This window comes from Schistocerca nitens, chromosome 8 (assembly GCF_023898315.1).
Source record: "Schistocerca nitens isolate TAMUIC-IGC-003100 chromosome 8, iqSchNite1.1, whole genome shotgun sequence".
Lineage (NCBI taxonomy): Eukaryota > Metazoa > Arthropoda > Insecta > Orthoptera > Acrididae > Schistocerca > Schistocerca nitens.
Window position 1 is genome coordinate 472,460,037 of NC_064621.1, and position 13,801 is coordinate 472,473,837.

The 13,801-nt window shown below is 46.8% G+C and overlaps 2 protein-coding genes across 2 annotated transcripts in view; one reads left to right on the forward strand and one right to left on the reverse strand.

Moving 5' to 3' along the window:
• Positions 1–13,801, reverse strand: part of LOC126199202 (bumetanide-sensitive sodium-(potassium)-chloride cotransporter) — a 316,749-nt gene that overhangs the window by 279,633 nt on the left and 23,315 nt on the right. The window lies entirely within an intron of this gene.
• LOC126199621 (uncharacterized) overlaps positions 6,584–13,801 on the forward strand; it is a 51,861-nt gene continuing 44,643 nt past the window's right edge. Inside the window, exons 1-2 of the mRNA XM_049936548.1 lie at positions 6,584–6,797; positions 12,875–13,351. Of these exons, the coding sequence (XP_049792505.1) occupies positions 6,584–6,797; positions 12,875–13,351 (691 nt within the window). The remainder of the gene's footprint in view (positions 6,798–12,874; positions 13,352–13,801) is intronic.

A 13,801-nucleotide genomic window follows, 5' to 3' on the forward strand; every position in this document is an offset into this window, starting at 1 on the left:
GCACCTGTGACTTTCGTTATGGATTCAATAGCCAAGTCTTCATCTGCTGTTCATGTTATGGTCCCTGACTTTCAGGATAGTGTTTTGAAATGGTCTGAGGAGAGTTTAGGAAGTGATGTTTGATTGTATAGTGACAAAACATTGAAAGTGAACATAATTGAGAATAGGAATAGTGCGAAAGTGGAGATGAATTTGTTTTGCCACCTGTGAAATTTTTGAATTAAACAAATGATCAAAATGATGAAGACAGAATTGTAGGGACTGAATCATTAGTCAGGGTTCTACTAGAAACAAATTTAGTTGAAACAAGTATCGCTGGTGGTCGAAGCCTCTTTGAACAATGGCCAATGGCATTATTTTTCCGCGTGTTGGACGTAAGTTGGGTGAATGATGCGTTGTCTTTCAGAATTCGTACAAAGACGATACTCAGGTGATCCGCTCTAATTTTGCTTGCAGACTCGTTGGTGACACTACGAATAAAAAGTGAGTCAACAACTGTCACGTAGTCCGTGAATTTCGTGTATCCACTCACCATGTTTTGGGTATAACAGAACCAAGAGTATAAGTCGTCGTTGAACGATAGGAAAAAAAGCAAAATATGCTCCACCTGTGGCCCAAAAAAGAAGAGAAAGACGTCTTACATGTGTCATTGTTGCAAGAAGCCAGTGTAGCTTGATTTCTCCACAAAAATTTCCAGTGAGTGCAAAGAATGTTCTGTTTTCAATGTTTTGTTGGAGTTTTTGTGTTTTTATTATTACGTGTATAATAAACGAAAATATATCAAAAAGTGAAATTCAGATGCAGGGCATTTGAGTTTTCATGGCTTTAACATTATCCTGTAATATACATTCATTTTGTGCAGTATTTGGTTGATAAGCATTTTTTCGTAAAACCAAAAATATTAATGTAACCTTTTACATAAATATCAGAACTGTTTCACCGAAACTGCTGAATGCAATTTTTATGGCTATTTAAACATATCGGGTCTATCAGATTAACGTAGGAAAACACACGATTCTAACTGTGCAGATGCAACGTTATTGGTCCTGCAAAATTAAAATGGTGCTATTACCTCAAATATAACACAAGAAATGTAAAGAAAGAGTCTGAAATGAAGTTTTTGTTGTTGCCTTGGCATGTATGTATACTGGCTTACTAGTTTCGACAGCAGGAAGCTGCCACCTTCAGCTCTACAGTGTACAGGTTATGAAATCATCTGAAGATGGAACTTAGTCCTGTCGAAGCTAGCAATCCAGTGTACATACATGCAATCAATGCAATAAAAATTCATTTCAGAAGCTTTCTTTGCATTGAATTAGTTGATTTATAATAATACAAACAGTTGTGTAATAACTGTTACAAAAATATGCAGAACGGCGCAGAAAACCCAAATAGGTAAGCATAAAACCTTCCTTTGTCCTCCTATAAAATCCGTTTTTTTTTGCTAGTTACAACGTTGTTTGAGTGAACGGTTTAATTATTGCTACACCAGAGAACAAAGTCAGAAATTTTCAAAACAGTCGTATTTTAACTGTGGATATCTGCAAACTGGAGTGTGAGCAGGCGATTCTCAACTCGCTATAAGTGATGGGAACAACCGAATGAAACAATCGATCCAGTCGGTTGGTTGTTGGTCCGCTGTCAGAAAACAATCGATTCATTTGTTTTTAGTTTTAAGTATCGGCTGAATTATTCATTTATTATTTTGAATGAAACAAGTATATGGAACAACCAAATGGAAACAGTCGAATTAGCCGGGTGTAGTTTTACGCGTCGGTTGGATTATTATTCGTTCATTTCTCCCGCTTGAAACCAGCCTCTGGGAGCAACCGAATGAAAACAGTCGAAACAGTCAAATGGTTCAAATGGCTCTAAGCACTATGGGACTTAACATCTATGGTCATCAGTCCCCTAGAACTTAGAACTACTTAAACCTAACTAACCTAAGGACATCACACAACACCCAGCCATCACGAGGCAGAGAAAATCCCTGACCCCGCCGGGAATCGAACCCGGGAACCCGGGCGTGGGAAGCGAAAACGCTACCGCACGACCACGAGATGCGGGCTCGAAACAGTCCAGTGGTGTTCTGCATACTTACTGTATTTGTTATACATTCTTTCTTTTCAGGTGCTGGTTAAAGTATGTTTTCATTCATTTATTCAACTGGAAGCACTGTTTAGTGGTTTAGTTGTCTAAGTTACTCAGATATTTTTGTGAGTGAAACCAGTCTGTAGTACTTTCATTAGATGAAATAAAGCAGTGGTATACCAACCAGGGTACAGGTAAAAGCTTCGTTGGGAGTACAAAGCCGACCCAGCATGAAAGTTCACAAAAGCGGTACGTGAAGAAGAAAGGAATACTGCCACCATTTTGCAACTGTTTGCATCCCGTATTACTGACAAGGTGTGATGATGTCCATTAAGGCCTGGCCAGACAGAATGCGGCCTGGCCGTCCGGCCTGTGGCCTTGAACCGCAGCCGGCAGGCCGCACTGTTGAATCTCTCGTTATTGTATGGCGGCGGTCACACAGGGTGCGGCTCTGACGCACCGGCATGCGGCCTGCCGCACCGGCCGCCGCCGGGTTGTCACAGATTACAGATTCGCCGCAAGCCGGAGCGGCTGCTTGCCCCTGGTGGCGCATTCAACTGCTCTGCTGTCACACTATAAGCAGCGGCGTGAGGCGGTTTTTGTCTTGCAGCTCGTAGTGCACGCATCATGGACACACAAAGACTTACAGAGGAGGTGAGAGAATAGAACTTCTTGTATGATACACGCGATCCTGATTTGGAGGTAGAATACTTTTGCCCTCGATATACTCTTGATAGAAAGCTGAATTCTCAGAAATAGTGTTGTCACTGTGACGTCCATAACTTCCAATATCAACTACTGTAAACTCCGTAGTATGGATCAACGATCGCCAGGAGAACTAGCTAAAAGAACTGTTTGTAACAGAAGAACTGGGATCCACTATCCTTCGGGCATTTTAACCTGATAGGCTTTCCGTCTATGCTTCCAAGGCAGTCCGGAAACCCCCAAAGTTCTAGAAATCCTTCTTCAGATTTCTTCCACATCTCTGTTGTAGGAGTATGTAAATAAATACTTGGGCTGTACGACAGTCCATATTGCCTGGCACACTTATTTCACAATATCTGAAACTGTTGAACGTCCTAACCGAAAAGAAAAAGCTATGGTCTGGTGACTGTCGCCTGTAGTCAAGTATCTGGAAAAGATTAAAATCTGTTATGCCGATAGAACGAATGGATAAGTTAACGACCAAAGATATGTTTGTTTAAATTCAATGACAATGGTATGAATACAATGAAACAAAACAATCTATTAAGTAGAAAGGTCTCTCTAGCGGGACATACGGAACTAGATGTTACTATCGTTTGCTGTATTCGTAAACACTGCAAATAAATTTATCACTCCACTCGTAACTACGTTGTGAGATAGAACTTTCTTCCGCCGAACATTTCATATGATACAGCAAAACTGAAATGGAATAATTTATATGACTTCTGTTTGAAGCACAAAGAAGCTACAAACGGTAAAACGTACCTCAAACAAATGGTTAACCTGTGCCTTGTATCAATTGGCTTTCTCCAGTTCGTTGTGCACTTCTCGGTGCTACCTTTTTATCAGGCGATGCGCCGGCCGAAGTGGCCGTGCGGTTAAAGGCGCTGCAGTCTGGAACCGCAAGACCGCTACGGTCGCAGGTTCGAATCCTGCCTCGGGCATGGATGTTTGTGATGTCCTTAGGTTAGTTAGGTTTAACTAGTTCTAAGTTCTAGGGGACTAATGACCTCAGCAGTTGAGTCCCATAGTGCTCAGAGCCATTTGAGCCATCAGGCGATGCATTTCCTCGAAACATTCTCGTGACATACGAAAATATTTGAAGAACCTGTCAGACTCTTAGATCAATACACAGACGATGGTATTCTCGTAAGCTTTCTCTCTTGCTATTAATGTCGTGCACCCAACATCTCCTCTTCTTGGTGCCATTTCGTATCGCTAGTGCGAGCTACTCATTTCTGCAATTAAAAAATAAATAAATAAATATATAAACTCGCACAAAGATAACGCGTCCCGCGTGAGAATTGCAAATCGTCTAAGGAAAGACAATCACGCCACGCATGCAAGCTTAATAATGGGGTTCGGCCCCTTCCACAGTGTAACACAGCTGACGCATCAAGAGTCGCTGCGGCCGGCCGGCCGCCCGTTGCCTGTGTGGCGTCCCTGGCCGCTGACGGGCGCGGCCCACCGCTGTGCCGTCCGTCGCAGCGGCAGGCCGGATTCTGTCTGGCCAGGCCTTTAATCAATCTGATCGCGCACGCTTCACGTCAGCATTCTGCTGCTGCAAGCATCAGGGTGGCAGACGCCAGGAGGAGGTAGTCAGTTACCGCAAGCGCAGGTCTTGGCAGTAGTGCGCTCGTACCGGCCACCGTGCCATCTCCTCGCGCCGCCTGTATTCCTGGCCCTTGCAGCAGTAGGAGCAGGTTACGGTGGCGCGGCTACGCACCCGCCCCCACAGAAAAGGGTGAACAAGTGGTATGTAAATCAAAGCACAGATATTTGTGTCACATTAAGTGAAACCACTTAACCAGGAAAGTGACATGGCCTTACATAGAATAGTTTTTCTTTCATACAATTGTTTCATTCGATTGAAAAAAGAAAAAACCGACTCAGCGATCGACTGGCCAACTGTTGGTTGTCCCATCACTACATCTCTATAAACACACTATTTCACAAAGGTATATTAACATTCCATAACGTACCTTATAAATAAACAGTGACATGGAGTGAGTGCAGACACACACGCATGGGAGTGCTTATTTTCTCCAACAAATGCGATAACACTGTATGATACAGGAAGTTACTACAGCTAACACAAGAAACGCACATGGACTGCACTGCTAGATAGGAAATTGATTCTCGGTCATCCTCTATGGTAGCTGTAGGGTCCTTCGGAGAATGGCCACTTCCCCAGCTACAACTACTGCTCGCTCTTCAGTTTTCAGACACAATACAGTATAATGCTATACAAGGCCAGCAGATAGGGCTGATGCCAGGTGACGAAGGGAAGAGGGGTTGTACAGGGCTCTAGGATGTTCCTCAAACTAGCCTGATGCATTTGGCGAATGGTGCCTTCTCTGAAGGAATAACAGAAGGCATATGTCACATGCAGGATGCTGACTGATGTACAGAATCGTTTGGCAATGAGAGCCTTAGTTTATCCCATAGAACCCCCTCTCATACTATCTTTCTCGCCAGTGATATGTTGGCAAGCAGGTAGTGTCGCTTCACGTGCTTTTGATGCAGTCATGCCCTGTCTTCGGCATGGTTCATCATGTATGACTTGTCAGTCCAGCCTACGTTTCTCCACGATGGAAGCATCCAGTGCTAGTATTTCTAGTCCTCTGGTGTCATATGCATAAGGGGCATCCAAAAGTAAGTTTTTTCATTACTTTTCACACAGAAACTTTATCGTCAAAAACCAATACGCCATGGCATGATAAACTACACACCTTGCATAATTATTCTACATAGTCGCCACTGACGCAGACATTTGTTGCAGTGTTCTAGTGGTGCCCCGCGATGCAAGGGGCCGTCGCACAGCCTGTTCCATTTCAGCATTGCTTTGGAAATGACGTCCCGAAAGTGCGGGTTTCAGTGCAGGGAACAGGTGAAAGTCCAATGGGGCAAGCTCGGGGCTGTAGGCCAGATGAACCACTCTCCCATCCGAAACAACGAATTTGAACCTGTGTGGGTTCACTCGGCCTGTAGCCCTGATATTGGCCCCATCGGACCTTCACCTGTTCCCTGCACTGAAAGCCGAACTTTTGGGACATTACTTCCAAACCAATGGTGAGGTGGAGCAGGCCGTGTGAAAGTTGCTGGCATCACAGAGCACCTAGTTGTACCAGAGTGGTAGTCCCACGTGAAAACAATGACGAAACTTAGTTTCAGAACATCCCCCGTAGTTCACCTGCAGGGTGTCAATTACTGTACTAGCAAAATTGGGGAGCTGGTTCTGAATAGTATGGTTGTTGATCGGTTTTTGTCCAGAGACGAACTGGCGATTGATTAGTCATTCTGCAGGGGCTGTTCCAATGTTTCCTCCATAGGACACGGACACTGAGGAGTACCCGTTCACTCTCGGGCAGGCGCAGTGAGTACCGGCTACCCATCAGGTAGCTTTATCGTACGTGTTCTGCACATGCGGAAATGCTCAGACTGATGTGTCGCTCACACCGACACAGGGAAGACAGTGATCAAAGTTTACAACAGTTTATTGATTTATTGACCAAGGAAAGAAATGTCTCCTTCGATAAAACAAAGTCATAATTACAATGTCTCACAGGTATGAAGACTTGACAGTATGGTGATTGCGGAGTCTGACAAAGTAATATAATTACGATCTTCATAGACAAATATACTTCTATGGAAAATATTCTATGTCCAATAAAGCTGTCCTGAATAACACTAGCATAGAACAGAAAACTCTATCCTGGATACAGTCTGATTGCACCAAGGAAACAAAAGCGGTCCACACTATGGGCTACGAGATCGTTCTGAGACGATGGGATGTGTACCACCCGCCCGGAGGCTAGTGGAGGCTCTCAAATTCGGAAGAACTGACTTGTGTAACTTTGACGCCGACATTTACAGCGGCCGGCGGACGCTGATAGACCCCTTGGAAGTGGCGGCTTCTGCTAGCGCTGGCACCTCCGCCTGGAGACGTCCGTTGCTGGGTGGGACAGGGCAAGTGCGCGACGCTGACGTGCAGGGGCCATGTAGGCTGCACGTGTGCCCGAGGAGTCCAAAAGGTTGCCGAACGCGTTTGCGAAGGTCGTTTTTATCGAATCGAGGAACATCCTCGGTCGGTAGTATGTATTGAGCCGGAAGCCTGCAGGACTGCAGATGGGCTGTTAAATGCATGGGGCATCCGTGATGTAGCTACGATCAAACGCTTTGACATCGTCCGTCTTCACCGATCAGCGCTCCATGACCATTCCTACAGCCAGTATAAATTCTGACGTCACCCCAGTCTCATGGGAAGCCGAACATTTCCATTTGCCGTGACGGTAGACTTTCACATGTATTTTTTATTTAGCTGCTCATGAGTGTAAGAAAAATAAATTTAAGCAGGAGCTGTTGCAATATTATAGCAGAGGAATTAGAAATTGCTGTGATAATTATAGGTAGTAAGCCACAATATAATAAACTGGCCAAGAGCGAGTAGGGCTAGCGCACTGACGGTTCCCTGCAAACTTAATTATGTACGTAGATAGTTCATCCATCCAGAGACGATTTTTGCCTGTTACCGATATCGATAATGGTAAGATATCGGTCCAACAATTCCAAGACTATATCAAAACAAAATCCAAACAATAGTTCCTGAGACATCCCCGACATACAAAAAGAAGCGAGAGTGGGACTTCAGTACATACATGTAGGTAAAGAAGATTGAATAAACTGTTTTTATTTACTTGCTAAAACATGACTACAACTTACAAACTATGTTTGCATGTAATAATATTTTTCTGTTGTGATTCTAACGTATGACGAATGCGGTATAAGTTCTAATGTGTCCACTTTGGTAGCTGCGTGTTCAGCCCGTAGGATCACCAAGTGAAGGGACCCGGGATCGAGTCTTTGTCAAGTCAGAGATTTTCTTCGCTCGGTGACTGGGTGTTGTGTTGTCCTCACTTTAGTATCGTTATAATTGGCATTGCTACTGAGATGGCTGAATGAACACGGCCGAGAGCGAATAAATTGAAAGAAAAAGTTGTAATGGCAAAAAGATATTTTTAAGTGATATAATTCCAATCTAACAACTTCCGGATTTTTTTCCTTTACTTGTACTGTCAAACCTTGCTACTAGGAAATTACTTCTGCTGACCCGATATCTTACACAAAAGAGAACCCTACAAACAAAATTTTAACTGTACAGGGAGAGGGAGAGGGAGAGAGAGAGAGGGAGGGAGGGAGAGAGAGAGAGAGAGAGAGAGAGAGAGAGAGAGAGAGAGAGAGCTGCACATTACATAATATAGGAAGTCGTTTAGAGCGATAGCATGAATAATTCTGGGGAAGAACAGGCCAAAGGACCTAATCCTTGAATATGATTGTTATATCCTAGCCAGTAATGCCACCCGAGCCCGCTGCCAAAAGGTTGGCAGCATCAAAGTCCGGACGCCGTCCGCATAAGCAGCGCCAGCGAGACAGGAAATCGCCGCAAGTCTGCGCGCGCCACCGCTGGCTTCTGGTTTCTTAAGCGCTGGAGTCGCGAGCGCTAGGACAGTTCTGTATTCGCCGCTCAGTTGTATACTCGCCACCGAATTGTGTACTTGCTAGTCAGTTGTGTGTGCATCGCAGCAGATTTGTTGTTTGTTGTCAGCCGACGCTGACCTAGCCGCTCCGACTCGAACTAGACAGATTTCTGTAGGCACGGAGTCCACTACTGTGTTTCTGTATCTTCGTTAATAAAGATAAGTACCGACTTTTATTTAATCAGAGTGTTTGGGTTTTCATCTTTCTGTTCACTGTTCCAGCGGACCGGTCGGCCCGCTATTAAAAGTGTGGCGGTGACTTCGTAAGCCGTTTCTACAGCGAATTGTTTGTCGCTACGAACGCCGCCACAAAACTGGCGACGAGGGCTTCCGAACTCGTGTGCAGGGCTGGTTAAACTTGTTTCTGGTTATACTAATTATAGCGATAAAATTTTGGGGGCTGGTTTAATTTGTGTTCACTATGTCTGCCGAATTACAACAGTTGATCTTGTTACAGAGTCAGCAAATACAAAGTCTGGTGGAAGCAATCGCCAAACAAGCGGCTAATCCTCCAACACAAAAGGAACAAGCATAGGCAGCACCGCCTTTCCGTGCTTTTGATGCATCAAGAGAAGAATGGCGAGAATATTTCGCGCAGTTGCAGGCGCACATGACAGTCTACAAAATCACGGGTACTGAGCGGCAGCTTTATTTAATTTCCACTGCAGGCGTGGAAGTCTATCGACTACTTTGTAAGTTGTTCCCGGAATCCAAGCCAGAAGCTTTAGACTATGACGTTGTTGTTAACAAGCTTGCTGAGTATTTCGAGTCGCGAGTTCATGTGGCAGCAGCCAGATTCAAGTTCTTCAGATTAAAGAAACTGCCACATCAATCTAATAAACAGTGGTTAACAGATTTACGGGGCCTCACCCGTCAGTGCCGATTTAATTGTGTGTGTGGAGCTTCCTACAGTGATGTCATGTTACGAGACGCTATTACTCAAAACATTGCAGATTCTCGTATTCGTGCTGCTATCTTAAAGTTGCCTGACCCGTCATTAGAGACTGTGATGAACATTATTGAAGCCCAAGATACTTTTGACTATGCTGAGTGTGAGTTAGATCAGCCATGTATTTCTCAAATTGCCTGTGCTAAGCAAGTTATGTCACGCCCGCGGCCCCACCGGCAGAGTCAGACTGTAAACGCTAGCCGGCCGCGTCATGTTAAACACATTCGTCAGCCGCGTGTGCAAAATGATAGAGTTAAGTCTTGCCCTAAGTGTGTTCTTGCTCATCCTCGTGAACGTTGCCCGTTAAGAAACGCGGTTTGTCACTTTTGTCAAAGGAAAGGACACATCCAGACTGTTTGTTTGCGTAAACGCAAGAACAATTCTAGTGCTGCCCAGCCCATGGATATTCATGTTCTTCAAAGCCAGCCCGCCCAGCAGGTCGCGTTTAAAGACTCTTCCACGGTTCGTGTGGGTAATAAACTTGTTCGCAATAAGCCACCCACCCAGCCCTCTGCTATGCGACCCAAGCGTAATTCCAACGCTGTAAAAAGTAATGTACAGACTGCAAGTGAAGCGGGAGTTGTTGTTCCACCCGCCCAACCCACGAGTTGTCGTAAGCAGCGAACACGCGCTAAACGCGCTGATTTTGTGTCTTCCGCCTCCGCTGCACCGATCCAGAGACAGTGTAATAAACTATTTGTGAAGCTACGCATCCAGGATAAGACCTTCAATTTTCAATTAGACACTGGTGCGTCTGTGACTCTCATAAATAGTGCTACGTATGCGGCTATCGGCCGCCCTAAACTTTCAGCGGCAAAACATTCTTTGGCTACTTATAGTGGAGAACAAATTCCTGTGTTAGGTGTATGTAGCGTGCCAGCCACATTCCGTGGCAATACAAAAACAGTTTCATTCACAGTGCTCCGCGCTACGGACAGTGTAAACATTTTCGGATTAGACTGTTTTGACTTGTTTGGCCTGTCTATCCAAGACAATGTGTTGCAAACTAATTCTGTTGTTGTTCCTCAAGACAGCATAACCGATTTGTGTAAACAATACAGTGACATATTTAAAGACGAACTAGGTTGTGCTGCGAACTTTGCCGCTCATATTACGTTAAAAGATAATGCTCAACCTCGATTTTTTCGTGCTCGTCCAGTGCCTCACGCCCTCCGGGCACCTGTAGCAGATGAACTTCGTCGTTGGCAAAACAACGGTGTTATTCAACCCGCTTCAGCGAGCCAGTGGGCTTCTCCCTTAGTTATTATAAAGAAACCGTCTGGCAAGTTACGTTTGTGTGCTGATTTTAAGTCGACAGTTAATCCTCAGACTGTCATTGATTCTTTTCCTTTGCCTAGACCGGACGAGCTGATGGATAAGTTAGGGGAAGCTCGTTTCTTTTCCAAAATTGATCTCCGTGAAGCATATTTGCAATTGCCCCTCGACGAGCAATCACAACAGTATTTTGTCATAAACACGTCGTTGGGGTTGTTCCGTTTTCTGCGTTTGCCTTTTGGTTGTGCGTCAGCTCCAGCTGTTTTTCAGCGTTTTTTGTTACAACTTCTGGCTAATGTGCCATCGTGTTGCAACTATTTAGACGATATTGTTGTGTCCGGTCGGACGCCTGCTGAACATTCCCGTAATTTGGAGTGTTTGTTTACAGTGTTGTCTCAGGCAGGCCTACGTTGCAACATCGATAAATGTTCATTTTTCCTTACGAAGATGGAGTATCTGGGACATGTTATTAATGCTCAAGGCATTCATCCCTCCCAGTCACATTTAGCAGCTATTCGTGATTTGCCCGCCACTCGCAATCTGCATGAATTGCAAGCAGTTCTTGGCAAATTGACATACTATATTAGGTTTATACCTAATGCATCACAGATTGCTGCACCGTTGCATCGTCTCCGCCGTAAGAATGTTCCGTTTGTGTGGTCAGCTGATTGCCAATCAGCCTTTCAGCAGCTTAAAGAGGCTTTATTGAATGATCGTTGTTTGGTCCATTACGACCCTAACAAGCCTCTGGTGTTAGCTTGTGATGCCTCTTCTTTCGGCCTCGGTGCTGTGTTGTCTCACCGAGTCGGTAACACCGAACGTCCTATTGCGTTCGCATCTAAATTGCTAAACAAAGCTCAGTGTAATTATAGCCAATTGGACAAGGAAGCGTTGGCTATTGTGTTCGGTGTCACAAAATTCCATCACTACCTCTATGGTAGACCATTCTATTTAGTAACAGATCACAAGCCCCTGACGTCACTGTTTCATCCGTCTAAACCAGTTCCTCAGCGGACAGCTCAGAGACTACAACGTTGGGCTCTTTTGTTATCACAATACCAGTATGAGATACTGTATCGCCCTACAGCTCAGCATGCAAACGCTGACGCGCTTTCTAGATTGCCGATTGCTGCGGATGATGTCTTCGATTCCTCTGACGACTCTTGCCATCAGATTGACGCCGATGAGCATCAATCCCTCCGGGATTTTCCGATTGATTATCGTCAGGTGGCACGTGAGACAGCTACGGATCCTCATCTGAGTTTACTATTACGTTTTGTTCAACGTGGTTGGCCGTCCAAGGCAAAGGACATATCGGATCCTGTGGTTCGTCGCTATTATCCGCAACGTCATCTGTTGTCTGTTTCGCACGGAGTTTTGCTGTTACGCACCGAGAATGGCCAGCTTCGTGTAGTGGTTCCCCAAGTGCTCCAATCCAAGGTCCTCGACTTGTTGCATCAAGGTCATTGGGGAGTTGTCCGCACCAAGCAGCTTGCCCGCCGTCATTGTACATGGATCGGTATTGATAAGCAGATTACGCAGATGTCTACAGATTGTTCGACGTGTGCCGAACACCAAGCTGCTCCGCCTCAACGCTATTTTGAGTGGGCACGCCCTGCCGGTCCCTGGCAGCGAGTACATATTGATTTCGCTGGTCCATATTGGAATTCTTGTTGGCTCATCGTGATAGATGCATTTAGTAATTTTCCGTTTGTTGTGCCCATGCAGTCTACAACGTCTGCACAAACTATACAGGCGTTGACTTCAATTTTTTGTATTGAGGGTCTTCCAGAAGTTTTAGTGTCTGACAATGGTCCACAATTTACCTCTGCTGAATTTGAATGTTTTTGTTCTGCCAATGGCATTCGCCATGTTCTTACTCCGCCGTTCCACCCTCAATCGAATGGTGCAGCGGAACGTTTTGTACGCACATTCAAGGATCATATGGACCGCCTTCGTGCTACGCACTCTCGTCAGCAGGCCCTCATCACGTTCCTGTCGTCGTACCGGACCACGCCACGCGACGGCCCTTCGCCTGCGGAGCTTCTCCACGGCCGTCGTCATCGCACCCTACTACGGTTGTTGCACCCCCCGGATCGACCCGCCGCTTCTGAGCATCGCACGCGTTTTCAGCGCAACGACGCCGTTTTTTTCAGAGTTTATCACGGTCGCCGTCGTTGGGAACGTGGTACCGTGATAAGTGTCCAGGGTCGCGGTTTTTATACTGTTCAAGGTGCTACTGGGGTGCACAGGAGGCATCAGAACCAGTTGCGCCGCGCTGGCCGCCCGGATTCTGCCGCTCGTTCTTTGTCCACAGATTTGGTCCGCGGCGGATTCCAGCCGCGCCTTCCGACTTCGCTGCCGCCCCCAGGGCAGCAGCAGCAGCCGTCGCCGCTACCACGCCGACAGCCCGTCCCGTTGATGCCTCCCGCGCAGCTTCATCCGGGAGCGCCCCAGGTGGTCGCTCCGGCGCCTGCGGTCCCTCTTCAGTCGCCACCGCCTTCGGAGCTGATGGACGTCGACCCCTCAGCCGGGCCGCCTTCCCAAGCGGTGGCTGTGCAGCCTGTCCTGCAGCCGCTTTCCTTGGGCACCCCCAAGGAGTCTGACACCGCAGCGCCTTGTCCGGCGCCCACTCGGCAGCCGTCGAGGCAGCGTCAGGAGACGCTGCCTCTCTTCGTGGGTCCCGACGCCCCGTCGCGTCCAGTACCAGAAGCTGCGCCCGTGGTCACAGGCGTGCACCCTGACCTCGGTTTTCAGTCGGCGTTTCCCGAGGCCCCGCGCAGCCAATGCTGGGGTGCGGACCGGGGACTGCCACCGACAACAGTCTCCGCCCCGGTCTCTTCTGCTACGCCTGCGGCCAGACCCCTCCCCCGCCGTCGACGCTCGCCACGTCATTATTCAATGACGGTGCGGCGATTTGGGGGGGAGGAGTGTTATATCCTAGCCAGTAATGCCACCCGAGCCCGCTGCCAAAAGGTTGGCAGCATCAAAGTCCGGACACCGTCCGCATAAGCAGCGCCAGCGAGACAGGAAATCGCCGCAAGTCTGCGCGCGCCACCGCTGGCTTCTGGTTTCTTAAGCGCTGGAGTCGCGAGCGCTAGGACAGTTCTGTATTCGCCGCTCAGTTGTATACTCGCCACCGAATTGTGTACTTGCTAGTCAGTTGTGTGTGCATCGCAGCAGATTTGTTGTTTGTTGTCAGCCGACGCTGACCTAGCCGCTCCGACTCGAACTAGACAGATTT